At 47.4% G+C, this 13,518-nt stretch overlaps 1 protein-coding gene across 2 annotated transcripts in view; it reads right to left on the bottom strand.

Annotated features, from left to right (window-relative positions):
- ETV6 (ETS variant transcription factor 6) overlaps positions 1-13,503 on the bottom strand; it is a 285,447-nt gene extending 271,944 nt beyond the window's left edge. Inside the window, exon 1 of one of the 2 annotated variants that reach the window (XM_040235194.1) lies at positions 13,309-13,503. In XM_040235194.1, the coding sequence (XP_040091128.1) occupies positions 13,309-13,341 (33 nt within the window). In that variant the 5' untranslated portion in view covers positions 13,342-13,503. The remainder of the gene's footprint in view (positions 1-13,308) is intronic. The other variant, XM_040235195.1, reaches the window with a different exon arrangement.
- Between the last annotated feature and the right edge of the window lie 15 nt (positions 13,504-13,518).

The raw sequence follows: 13,518 nt of genomic DNA, 5'->3' as shown, positions 1-13,518 counted from the left end.
ATACGGAGCTGGCAGCCTGTGGGAATCTGAGCTGTTGTCCGCTATACCAGGTCATTCAGGTCTCCCCAACCAGGAGAAGAGGGGAACTCACCCAGACAGGGGCCCTTTGTCACTCAGATTTCACCCCCAAATGACGGCTCTCCCACCCAGTTCACCGAGGCTCACAGACAGGCTAGATGAAGAGGCATGAAGGGAGAGTGACCCTGAAGGGATGTCCCTGCCCATCACTGGCCATGACTATCAAGACTGTTAGGAGAGCCACTGTCTCCAAGCAGAACACCAGGCAAGTGAACTCCTGACCTGGATTTTTTAAATCTCCCAGATCGTAAGTCAAGAGGAGGATACAGTAACTATAAAATGCACCCGGGATCCCTTCACATGCCCACTTCTCAAAACCAGATGTACCCACTCTGGGGCAGGAAGCTGGACAGGAGCACACATGCAGAGGCCCAAAGAAAAGAGAACTCACTTCTGTCCCTGGGGCTGCCCGGCCAGTGATCACAAGCCTGCACATGAGAAGACAGAGCAGGACCAGATGGCTGAGTCAGGAGACGCTACCCTGTGGTTTGCTCTGGCAGGAGGCCGACGTGATGTTCAAGGATAGTGTCTGGGAAAGATATGCGGTCCAGAACAATGAAGGAAGTAACGTGGGAAAAAAACGTTGCCTTTCCTTGCGCAAACTCCGCAAAGAAGCCCAGAAAGGTGCTCAGGAAACGCTCTCTCCTCTTTCATCAAGACTCAGGTACAGCTCCTCTTGCCCACACCTGTGGTAGATCTATTTCTCCAAGTACTAATTATTAGGCTATTAGGAGCCTTTGGATGCTACTGGTCCCAAATTTACTGACCTGGAATCTTTAAGAGGGCCCCCAGGGATGCCTGTTCTTGCCACACTGGAGTCTGGCAGGTACATGCGAGGCCACCACTGCACACCTCGACCCACACGGGTGACTTCAGAGGCCAACAAGCTTCTTGGGGGGTTGACTTTTAAGTTACAATGCAGATTTCTATCTGTAGCCCATTTCTTTCCGGAAACACTTGAGAGTCAGTATCTCAACTTTGACTGTTGCTTCCTCGCAAAGAGGAGATGGGACAGAATCAGGGATTACTGACCTCATGATACGGAAAAGCCTTCAGAAAGATAGTCACCAGGTCCCGTCATAATCCATTGGAATCCACAAGACAGCTGAGCAGAAAATCACCAACTCGCTTGTGTTTTCCAGGGTGAGGGCAGAGGAACCGGGTCTCTCTCCAGACCTAAGCTCTGTCCTCAACAGCTTAAAAGTGCCTACACCTGCTTCCAGGCATCAACACAGGAGGCCTCGAACATTCTCTACACTATTCCTCCAAAAGGGCCATTTTGGGGCTTCCCTGGTGGTCCAGTGATTAAGACTCCACTCTCCCAAAGCAGGGGACCCAGGTTTGATCTCTGGTCAGGGAACTAGATCCCACATGCCGCAACTAAGACCTGGAGCAGCCAAATAAATTTTTTTCGAAGGCGGGGGGAGTGAGGTGGGGGCAGCTTTTGCAGGCTCCATGTCATCTTCTCACTTAACATGGATATACAGCAGAAAACTCAGGAGCTCACTCTAAGTCCACAGCAAAAGGAACCACAGCTACTGATAACAAATAGTTCAACCTCCCTGCATGCATGCTAAGTCACATCAGTCATGTCTGACTCTTTGCGACTTCATGGACTGTAGCCTGCCAGGCTCCTCTGTTCATGAGATTCTCCAGGCAAGAATACTGGAGTGGGTAGCCATTTCCTTCTCCAGGGGATCTTCCCAACCCAGGGATCAAACCCCCATCTCTCACATCTCCTGTACTGGCAAGACCTTTGTTTACCACTAGTACCACCTGGGAAGCTCCCCCAACCCCCAGTCTCCCTTAACCTCTACAACAAATCAAGGTTCCCCGATGCCCGAAAGTTACAAATTTAGCTTCTTCAAATTCTCCCCTTTAAACCTCCAAGAAGAACCATCTACTCCAGACTCTTGGAACCAGAAAATTCACCATCTACTGCAAACAGTGTCTGCTCTGTGGTCAGACAGCCACGGGGCTGCCTGCCACACAAAAGCAGACTGAAGAATAGATGCTCCCTCCGGAGTCTCGTCCCGGTTGCAAATAATAAGTAACTGTATGAACGAGCAGATCCTTTAATAGGTTTGAATACTTGAGGGCTGAGTAATAATGCCCATCAGAGGCACTGCACAGTATTTGCAGGCTTCGGGTTTTTTCCTTTCATCTCTGGAAACTTATTCAGAACCATGCGAGCTATTCCCTCACAATTTTAAGATGCAAGTGGCATCTGTTTCGACCATGTAATTGCAGTTGGCTCGTCTCTTCTGTTGTTGAGGCTTGTATTCAACGAGAGTCAAAAATCGGAGCTTTGCTGAGCGCTGACTGAGTAACCCCGAGCCTGGGAGAAGCTCAAAGGGACGGTGACAAGAGCCCTGACTGGGAGTCAGCCAGCCTGAGAGGCCTGGAGGTTCAGGCAGGGCCAAGAACCAGCCACGGGAGCGCTAGCAATACCAGGATGTCTCTGGCCTCTGTTTTCCCAACGATGTAATGTTGGGAAAATTACAGGACTAGAAAATCTCTCACCCCTTCTAGATTCCTCTGATGGAAGGATATACAAAGGGAGAGAAGAACTACATTTTGCTTTGCTTTGAACAATGTTAAGGCACTGCCAACAGCCTTCAAAGACAGGGCTGTTTTTTGTTTGTTTAGTTTTAAGATTTGAGTTGGTCCATTTTTTAAATTCTTTATTGAATTTGTTATACTACCGCTTCTGTTTTATGTTTTGGTTTTTTGGCCCCACGGCACGTGGGATCTTAGCTCCCCAACCAGGGATCGAACCCACAACCCCCTGCATTAGAAGATGAAGTCTTAAGCACTGGACAGCCACGGAAGTCCTGTGATAGATATTTTTATTACCACTTCAGATGACTTACCAGGTTCAAGCTTAAGATGAACAAGTTAGGGGATAGGAGGGAGGTTCAGGAGGGAGGGAAGTTCAAGACAGAGGAGATATATGTATACAAATAGCTGACTCCATTGTACAGCAGAAACCAACACAACATTGTAAAGCAATTATACTCTAATAAAAAAAACTTTTTTATGAATACATTTAAGAAGCAGGATTCACACTCAGGTCTATCTACTCCAGGGTCTGTCCTTCCCCTAGAAGCCCTTTATAGTACAGCAATGACTGGTTCCCTCTTCTCAAGAACTTACAATCCCCTTAAGGGAAATCAGCATTACAGATAAGAACCAATGAACAGCTATCAGGCAGAATAAAATGCAAATCAAACTCTGAAACAGCGGTGATTACGATGACGGTGCTCACATCCCTATGCACCGGCACCCACAGCACTCAAACCAGCGGGACTACATGCCCTTTGAGGGTCATTCAGGAAATCAGATGGTTTTCCGTGCGTCTGACTCCCACATACAAAGGGAAAACACCTCTGGGGAACACACAAAGTCTGCTGAGCATGCAGATTTATTGGGGAGCTCTTTCCTGTCCTCACTGGAGAGGAAAGTAATATTTTTCGTAAGTCACTGGTCCAGATAACTGAAGTGTGGCCTTTTAAAAAAGTAACGTTATTTCTATGTCAGCCCTATTCACTGGCTAGCTTTCCAAAATGCACGACACTATTTCCTAAACCTCGTAAAGACTGTCTTTAACACGGAGGTCATAATGATGATCATTAATACCATCAGTCATTGTGTGGTGAACAGACAAACCGGTTTCACTCTCTAGACAGGAGTCCCCATGACGAAGCTGTGCTGAGTTACTGTCTGCTTTTTGTCAACTTTCCTGGTGTCAGTGGAACATGGCCCTGGGATCATGAATACCTGATTCTGACTCTGGCTCAGCTACAAAGAACAATGTGATCTCAGGCAGGTTATTTTTTTTTCATTTTTTAAAATTGGGGTATAGTTGCTTTACAGTGTTGTGTTAGTTTCTGCCATGCACGGAAGTGAATCAGCTGTATGTATACATATATCGCTTCCTCTTGGACCTCCCTCCCACCCCACTCCAGTCCCCTCCAGCCCGCTGGCCACCACAGAGCACTGAGCTGAGCTCCCTGTGCTATATAGCAGGTTCCCACTACTGCTGCTGCTGCTAAGTCACTTCAGTTGTGTCCGACTCTGTGCGACCCCATAGACGGCAGCCCATCAGACTCCCCTGTCCCTGGGATTCTCCAGGCAAGAATACTGGAGTGAGTTGCCATTTCCTTCTCCAATGCATGAAAGTGAAAAGTGAAAGTGAAGTCGCCAGTCGTGTCCGACTCTTAGCGACCCCATGGACTGCAGCCCACCAGGCTCCTTCATCCATGGGATTTTCCAGGCAAGAGTACTGGAGTGGGGTGCCATTGCCTTCCCCGAGGTTCCCACTAGCTCTCTCTTTTATACATGGTAGTGCATATATGTCAATCCCAACCTCCCTATTCATCCCCCACCGTGTTCATACCGGTTCTCTACGGCTGCACCTCCATTCCTGCCCTGCAAATAGATTCATCTGTACCAGCTTTTAAGATTTCACATACACACATTACTATACAATATTTGTTTTCCTCTTTCTGACTTACTTCACTCTGTATGACAGACTCTAGGTCCATCCACGTCACTACCGATGACCCAATTTTGTTCCTTTTTATGGCTGAGTAATAGTCCATTGTAAATATGTACATATTGCTACCCATTTCAGGCAGACTACTGAAATGCTACCAGAAATGGCAACCCACTCCCGCGTTCTTGCCTGAAAAATCCCATGGAGCCTGGGAGGCTACAGTTCACGGGGTCACAGAGTCAGACACGGCTGAGCGCACACACACACCTAAATGCTGCAGAATTCAGTTTCCTCCTCTGTTTCATGAGAACTGGGACTTAGACTTTCTTAATCCCTCAACTCCCTCCACCTCGTATTCTGTGTGCTTCCTTCCCTACATCTGCTCTGAAGACAGGCTTCGTTAAAGCTGCTCAAATCCAGAAACGCATCATGTCAGAGGGTCCACAGCCTCTCTCCAGGAAATCAGAACAAGGGCAGTGGTGCCAGGTTGTCAGGAGAGAGGAAAACAAAAAAGACGATTCCTTTGGTGGGGGCGGAAATCGGGGAATGCCTGAAGCGACATCAGACAGATTCCAAGAAATCACACGGTATCTTTAGATGAGCGAAACGGATGGGTTTTAAAAAAATTTTTAATTGGAGGATAATTGCTTTACAATATTGTATTGGTTTCTGCCACACATCAACATGAATCAGCCATGGGCATACATATGACCCCTCCCTCTTGAACCTCCCACTTCATCCCACCCTGCTAGGTTGTCACAGAGCACAGGTTTGAGCTCCCTGCGTTGTACAGCAAACTAAGAGGGAAGGTCTGTAAAATGTATTGCATTCATGAACTGTGTAAAAATTTTTAAATTGGAAAAAAAAAAAAAAGCAGTGGAAGGAGAGACTGAGCAAGGTGTGACCAAGGTGTCTGGCTCCCATGGCCCCAGCCTGTCTCCCACCTGACCACATGATGATGCCATAAGGCGTCACCAGGGAAAGTTGGGGGCTTCCCAGATGATGCTAAAGAACCTGCCTGCCAATGCAGGAGACTTAAGAGACGCGGGTTTGATCCCTGGGTCAGGAAGATCCCCTGGAGGAGGGCAAGGCAACCCACTCCGGTATTCTTGCCTGGAGAATCCCATGGACAGAGGACCCTGGTGGGCTACAGTCCATGGGGTCACAAAGAATCAAACACGACTGAAGTGACTTAGCACACACAGACAGGGGAAAGTAGAGAGGGGGAAGGTTTCTAAGAAAAACATGAAAAGGGCCCAAATGAACCCACCCAAATACAAAGTATCACAAGACAACATCAAGGATTGGCATAGAAACAGGACACCTGGACATCCACTCCAGGGAGGGTGCTGTGTGCAAAGTGACCATCTGGCTGCCTTGCCCCCAGAGGGCTGATTAGGAGCCACCCACCCAAGCAGGAAGAGACCAGAGAGGGAGGAGGCGTCCCTGCCAGCTCTATTCCCACCTCTCAGCTTGGCCTGTGGGAAGCGCCACCATCACCCCATCGCTCTCAGCTTTCTAACTTTCTTCACAAAGGAGGCTGGCCTTGAGACTGGGGTCAGGAGGGAAGGTAGATGCTGGCCTGAGCTTCTCCACGCACAGCCTGGAAGATGGCAGGCCAACACATCACTTAACTGCTGCAGGCTCCTCCTCTGTAAAATAGGGAGAAAACCTGCCTCCCAGAGGGAGTCATGAAGAACAAATGAGATAATGCACATAAAATGCTTAGTCTGAGGACTGGCACACAGCAGGATCCAATAAGTGATGGTAGTAGTGATGGAGGACGAGGAGAAGAAATGCAGGATGGATGACCATCAGGGCAGCACGCAAATCCCTTTAATTACCTAGACTTATATCACTGAAACATACACATTACCGTACATAAAATAGATAGCCAGTGGGAGTTTGATGTATGAAGCACCTAAAGCTCAAGACGACCTGGAGGGGTAGGATTGGGAGGGAGGTGGGAAAGGGGGGTTCAGGAGGGAGGGGACATATATATGCCTATGCATCCAATGTACGGCAAAAACCATTATAAAAAAACCATTATAACATTGTAACGTAATTATCCTCCAATTAAAATTTTTAAAAAGAAAGTGAAAAGTGATAGTGTTAGTTGCTTAGTCACGTCTGACTCTTTGCGACCCCATGGACTGTAGCCCGCCAGGCTCCTCTGTCCGTGAAATTCTCCAGGTAAGAAAACTAGAGTGGGTTGCCATGACCTTCTCCAGGGGATCTTCCCAACCCAGGGATCGAACCCGGGTCTCCTGTACTGCAGGTGGATTCTCTATTCTCTGAGCCACCAGAGAAGCCCATCGAGACTTTAGAAAGCTCCCAAAATGCAGGTGTTCCACAGTTTAGTCCACAGACCTGAGTGAGCAGTCTGTGCTTTTTAAAAAAAAGGGGGTTCATACCTAACAAACACAGACTAATGCCTTGTCGCCCTTTCCACCCATACTCCCCAAATTCCAGATCATTAGACCAGGGGTCCCCAACCTCCAGGATCTAATGCCTGATGATCTGTGGTGGAGCTGATGTAACAATAATAAAGTCCACAGTAAATGTAATGTGCTTCAATCATCCCCAAACCACAATCCACCCACCACCACCACGTGCCCATCCCCCATCTGTGGAAAAGTGTCTTCCATGAAACTGGTCCTTGGTGCCAAAAAGACTAGAGACACTGCCTCAAACAGAGACGAGGCTGAACCGTATACTTTCACTGAGAAGAAAAGACTGATCAAGTAAGTTAGCAGAGCAAATAACACATCGGTGGTACTATTTCGATGCAGAAGGCACAGTCTTGAGCACTCAGCAGCCCTCATTTCTAATCAGAAGACTGTGTGGACACACGTTATTTCTGCCTGTTCATGGTGGTGCAGACTGAAACACCCCCAGAAAGCCACATTTATTAGGCTGGTTTCTGTATGTTCAGAAATTAGTCTTTCTTTCCCCAAATACTAGGTTTGGCAGCGAATGGTCTTTATGCCGGATCCCTCCTGGCGTGGGAACCCCACGTCAACTTACACTCATTCTATTCAATAAATCCACAGAGAGCTTGGTTTCTTACACACATCTCATAACAAATATGGCAGTGAGGGCCTCTGCCAGGAAATCAACACCAGTGCTTTTCCTAAAGCACCACTCACAAAGACAAAATACGTTGTTTGTACACCCCATGCCCCAAGGGGCTTCGTTTGACACTCATTCGTTCTGCTGGGAGTGTCACGCCAAAGAGCAACTTTTCAATATCCATAACAGGGCGCACAGGCTCTTGATGCTGGGCCCAAACACGGCCCCCGCTCCCACCCGCTCCCACCTGCCTCAGCGTGGGTAAATACAGGTCAACTTGGCGGCACAGAATCTGTTCTAATGCTAGCTTCCTTAGGAAATTCTAGAAACTGGGCTGTTTTTTCCCCCGACTTACCTATGCTAAAGAGGTAAGCTATTTCTCTAGGACTAGCTGCCATGTTTTCAGCTGATGCTGTATGAAACACAGAGCCTCAGTATGTATAAATTAAGGTGTATGTTTTAGCCTAAGGTTCCCCTCCAGGATTTCTCAGAAAAAGGCCCAGCAAAGAGGCCCAGAGCCCTCAACCCAAAATACAAGTACCAGCTCCTCACATACTATTAAAAAAAAAAGTACCACTGCACCCCATCATCGGGGATATATCCAAAACTCAGAGCGGAATCTCAAGAGTCATTTGTACACCCATGTTTATCGCAGCCTCGTTCACAACAGCCGTGAGATGGAAGTAACACAGATGTCCTTCAACAGATGAATGGATTAAAGAAAATATGGCATATACATAAAATGGATGCTGTGTGTGGCAGTCACTCAGTCCTGTCCGACTCTTTGCGACCCCATGGACTGTAGCCTGCCAGGCTCCTGTCCATGGAATTAATTCTCCAGGCAAGAATACTGAAGTGGGTTGCCATGCCATCTCCAAGGGATCTCCAAGGGTTCGGTCAGGAATCGAACCTAGGTCTCCTGCATTGCAGGCAGATTCTTTACCATTTGAGCTACCAAGGAAGCCAAAATGGAATGTAAAGCCGCCTTGAAAAAAAGGAAACCCTGTCCCATGCTACAATATGGACAAGCCTCCCGGCCATTCTGCTAAGTGAAATACAGTATAATTCTACTCATATGAACTATTTAAAGGAGACAAAAATCACAGAAACAGAAAATAGGAAGGTGGTGACTGAGGGCTGGGAGGAGGGGAGGGGGAAACTAGTGTTGAGTGGGTATAGAGTTTCAGTGTTGCAAGACAGAAAAGTTCTAGAGATCAGTTGCACAACAATGGGAAGAGACTTGACATGACTGAACTGCACCCTCAACAATGGTTTAGAGGGTAAACTCAATGTTCCATGCTTTTCACCATAATACAGAGAAAAGTGATTGCGGTAGACGGTGGTGCAAAGACAAGCCCATCGAGCCCTTCTTCCTTCATCCCCCACTCCTACTGCTTCCTCTTCTCACATCTAACAATATACCCTCTCGACCCAGGGCTCCCCCACACACCGCCTTACTTGGCACAGACCTCCATGCCCTCATACCAGCTGGCTTGTGATTAAAATGGACCAAGTTAGGAAGTGCCAGAGAGCACACAGCCTATTGTATCGAATTTCTTTGGCCTTTTATAGGGACGAACCTGTGAACCCAGCCAGTATGAGGCAGGGGCTCGAAAACCAAGAGGCCTGCATTGCTCTGTCTCAGACACATATCAGCTGAAGCAAACCATTTAGCTGTGTGGACCTCTTTGCCATAAAAGACGCTGGCCCAGGTGATCTTTATAGCCTCTCAGCTCCGAGTCTCTAATTAATTAAATTGCTAAAGAACCCAGAGAGAACTTTAGAAGTCTCCTCAGTTGGACCTTCTCCAGTGATTCCTCAAGCCCCTTTATCTTTTACTCAGCTCCATGTTTTGCTTATTTTTAGACACAAAAGCAGTTTTTGAAAATGTCACCAAAATAAGAAAAATCATAAGGTCAAAATTCTACTGATAATAATTTTTGGACCAACACCCTATGGAGTGCCCCAGGCCTCCCTGAGTCAACAGAGTGACCCCACAACTACTTCATGCCAGCTTGCGGGTGCAGCGTTAAGTCACTCCAGGCACACAGGACAGAGAGGAAGGGGCTCTGACCGCCTTCCATGCCTCACTGCAAGTCAGCCAACGCGACCGACACATACATCTAAGCCAGATGCCAAGGTGGGCACGAGACACAAAAAAATAATCACCACTCAGCCCAAGGAGCTCAGGGTCCAGAGGGGAGTCTCCCAGAGAGTAAGAAAATAGAGAATTCATTCCGCTAAGAAAGCCAACCCATACAGACGGCAGAGAAAGGGAGGGGACCAGGGAAGTTATCTGTTTTCTATCGTATTCTGGAAGCCCTCCTCGAAAGGGCTGGGTCTGCTGGGTCATAAGTGCGATCCACTACAACTTGGCTGAACTTAGAACTCAACAGGTGACTTGAAGGTGAAGGCTGATGATGGAAAAGACAGCCTCTTCCTTCCTCCCATGCCTAGCAGTCAGCTACACGATCCCCTGATAAAAAAAAGTCAACTTTTTATATAGTTAGTCCTTACATTTAAACAACCCCAGGGACTTCCCTGGTGGTCCAGTGGTTAAGACTCCACACTCCCAATGCAGGGGGCACGCGTTCCATTCTTGGTGGGGAAATAAAATCCCTTATGCCACACAGAAAGACCAAAAAAAAAAAAAAAAAAGGCCAAACAAACAAAAGCCCCTAAATGGTCGGGAATGGAAGCATTTAATCTCTCATGATGAAAGTGCTCAGTGCAGACACACAGAGGGGCGCAGTCCTAGTCTGGGTGACCTTGGGCTGGTCCACCTGTCTTCTGCTGTAAACATATGTCTGATAACTTCCCTAGGGTACCGGGAAGATGCTTATAAAGTGCAAAAGAAACATGAGAGCCAATATCAGGCACTCATCAGCAACCACCCCCAAGCAAGCAATATATAAAGGTGTCACTGAGTGACTGATTCAGAAACTTTCACCCTGGAAATTCCACCGAAATCATACACTACTCTTTTTCTAGCAGCACTGACACTGCTCAGAAGTAAACAGAGTACTTCCCCCTGTGGCTGCCTCTGGTCGGGCTCCTCTGTGCTCCGTCACACCAGCTGCTGAGGAATTTACTTGCCTGCTGACCAGCTGCTCGCAGAGGATACAAGCCAGGGAGAAAGGTTTCAGGAGCAGACAGGAGAGGTGAGGGAAAACTCTCCACAGAGAGCTTTCCATGCCACATATCCTCAGGACATCAGAGCCATGAGCTCATCCTTTAAAGCTCCTGACACTCATTCTCTACTCCACAGAAAACTTTATTGTTTACTGGACTCTAGGAAAAAAAAAAAAAATCGCTGTACTAGTGGGTTCCCGGCAAACATTTTTTATCATGCAGTCATTGTACCACATCCCAGGGACTCAGGGAAACACCGCACACAATCACCAGAACATTTTCAGACGAGCTAGAATAATCCCAGTCCTTGATCTCCAGAGTTTCTTACTGGAACACTGCAAACTAAACAAACTCCATGAGAAAATGCACTTCCCGTGCGTGCGTTTAAACATTTGCACGGTCCAAGTAAGCAGTCGCAGACCAGTTCCATAAAGGACAATCCAAATTAAAAGTGATACTTTCACTACTAGGGAAGACCACTGGATCTGTTCTAATTACGGAGAAATACAGAAGTCAAGAAAAGAGGCTTTCGAAAAGAATGGAGAGGGTAAACGATAAGATAGAAAATGATAACACAAACCGTGGCTGCAATTTTTAGGTCACAGTTAAGGGACTGCGCTGTCTGGGTTTGGGATTGGTTCCCTCCGTGCATGTAAGGAAGGAGTTGCTATAGTCTTCCACTGAGGTACCATGAGATGAGCCCCTCATTGGTATTTCTGCCTGCAGCCTCGAGCCCCTCAGAACAACGGGCTTATACAGTCTTTTTAGAAGAGCTAGCAAGCCACAAAACGGCTTGCTTTTCGTTGTCTCCACTCCAAAATCACTCTCCCATAGTTGTTCAAGTTCTCCTGAGGTCAGATTTATTGTTGTTGAGCTAAATACAATTTACAGATTTAATATCCTATTATTTAGTTACCTCTGTGTTATGAAGTATCAGATAGATTAGGCATACCCAAGGATTTTCCTGAACTCATAGAATCGAATTTATTCAGCAAAAGAAATTGGTTTTAAAGTATCAACCTACCTAAATTCTTTACTCTGACACCCTCTCCACCGGAGACATACTGCTATCCCCAGATATCTACACAGAAACCCGAAAGTTCCACTAAGCGCTTTTTGTGCGAGGCAAAAACAAACCCAACCCACCTTTTCAGTTCACGTTAACCCTAATTCAAACCCCCTGAGAAATCGCGCCTGCTAAGAAATACTAACACCTGAGTATAATTATGAAACCCTAATGAGCAAATATGAGAAAATACTGTTTTCCTCTAAACAGATCCTATGTAAACGCCATTTAAAACAGAAGAGACATTTCCCAAAATGCCCCACGGATGAAGAAAACTGGTTATTTGTTCATTGTCTCTGCAGGGTCCCCTCAATGAACATATTAAATGGGCCAAGCCACAAACAAACTTCAGCAGCTTCAGCTTCTCACTGAAGAAGGCTTTTCCAACTGAGCACTGATGGAACAGTGAAATGAAAGTGCACACCGAACGCAGGGAAGGAAAAATTAATTGGGGGAGATGGACAAATCAGTGTGCCTCCTCACGGTGGCAAACTTTACAACAACTTTTTAGAAGCAACAAACCGCAGCACCACTAGCCTTTACAGACATACAGACATGTACATAAATGCTCACACACACAACTACTTGGAAGATAAGTACTGTGTTTGCAAACATCCTCCACCATCCTGCATTTACCAGACTGCAAACCTTGGCCAGAGACTGGGGGATTTCTACCCTTAGCTACCCTCTCTGCACTGTCAAAGTGGGAAGGTCATTCTGCCTGGTCACTTCAATCATTCTCCTTGCATCACAAGAGTTTTCTACTTTTGGATTGCTCAACGTTCAGATGCCTACGAGAGTAAAATAACCATTCAGCAACTTTATTCACCTTGGTTTAAAAAAAAAAAAGAAAAGAAAGAAATTCATTGTGCAATGCCCAGGAAAAGCTGACAGCACTACTGTCTCTCCGACAAGCGCTTGCAATTACAATGGGGCGGCGGGGGGGTGGGGGGGATAGACTGTCTGACCAGACTCGCGGAACCCTTAAAAAAAAAAGATTCCAACCCCGATGGAGCCGGAGAACTTTTTTTTTTTTTCTAAGGAGACCACCCCTCGGGAACAAAAGTTACATTTCGATCACATGTTGGGAGTAGGAGTAGGGAGCAGGCTTTTTTTTTTTTTTTTTAAGCGCACTAATTACCGGGGTGTTTTGCAGACCTAAGGACCACTCGGGTTCCTCCTGACCGACTGTGACCGGCATTTCCTTGTCAAAAAGCAAAGGAGGTGGGGTGGGGGCGCAGGAGCCGACACGGGGCTCGGCGGGAGCGGGGAAGCAGCAAGGTTACACTAGAGGGTACGCCGCCGCCGAGAGCTGCATCTCCTTCCCCGGCGCCCCAAATAATTTCCTGCGAACAGAGCGACTGCAACAGCCCCCTCAGATCGGAGGAGCCCGGCACGATCAGCCGGGCCGGTGCAGCTCAAGGCTTTCCACCCCGGAGAGGGAGGGGGAGAAGATCTTTACCTTAATGCTACACTGAGCAGGAGTCTCAGACATGTCTCACAGCGAGAGAGATCAGGAAGTTCTCAGTTTTTTTTCCACTTTCCTTTCCTCTCCCCAACCCAGAAACGCTCCACGGCCAGCCGGACGCGGTCATTTAAGAAGTTTCTTGCAGCATCTCTCCCGGCGGCCGCCCCGGGGGGCCGCGAGCGCGCGGGGCGGGGCGGGGCGGGC

The sequence above is a fragment of the Oryx dammah genome, unplaced genomic scaffold (assembly GCF_014754425.2).
Source record: "Oryx dammah isolate SB20612 unplaced genomic scaffold, SCBI_Odam_1.1 HiC_scaffold_29, whole genome shotgun sequence".
Classification (NCBI taxonomy): domain Eukaryota; kingdom Metazoa; phylum Chordata; class Mammalia; order Artiodactyla; family Bovidae; genus Oryx; species Oryx dammah.
The sequence above is the reverse complement of the archived record's forward strand: the minus strand, read 5'-3'. Positions and strand labels throughout refer to the sequence as shown.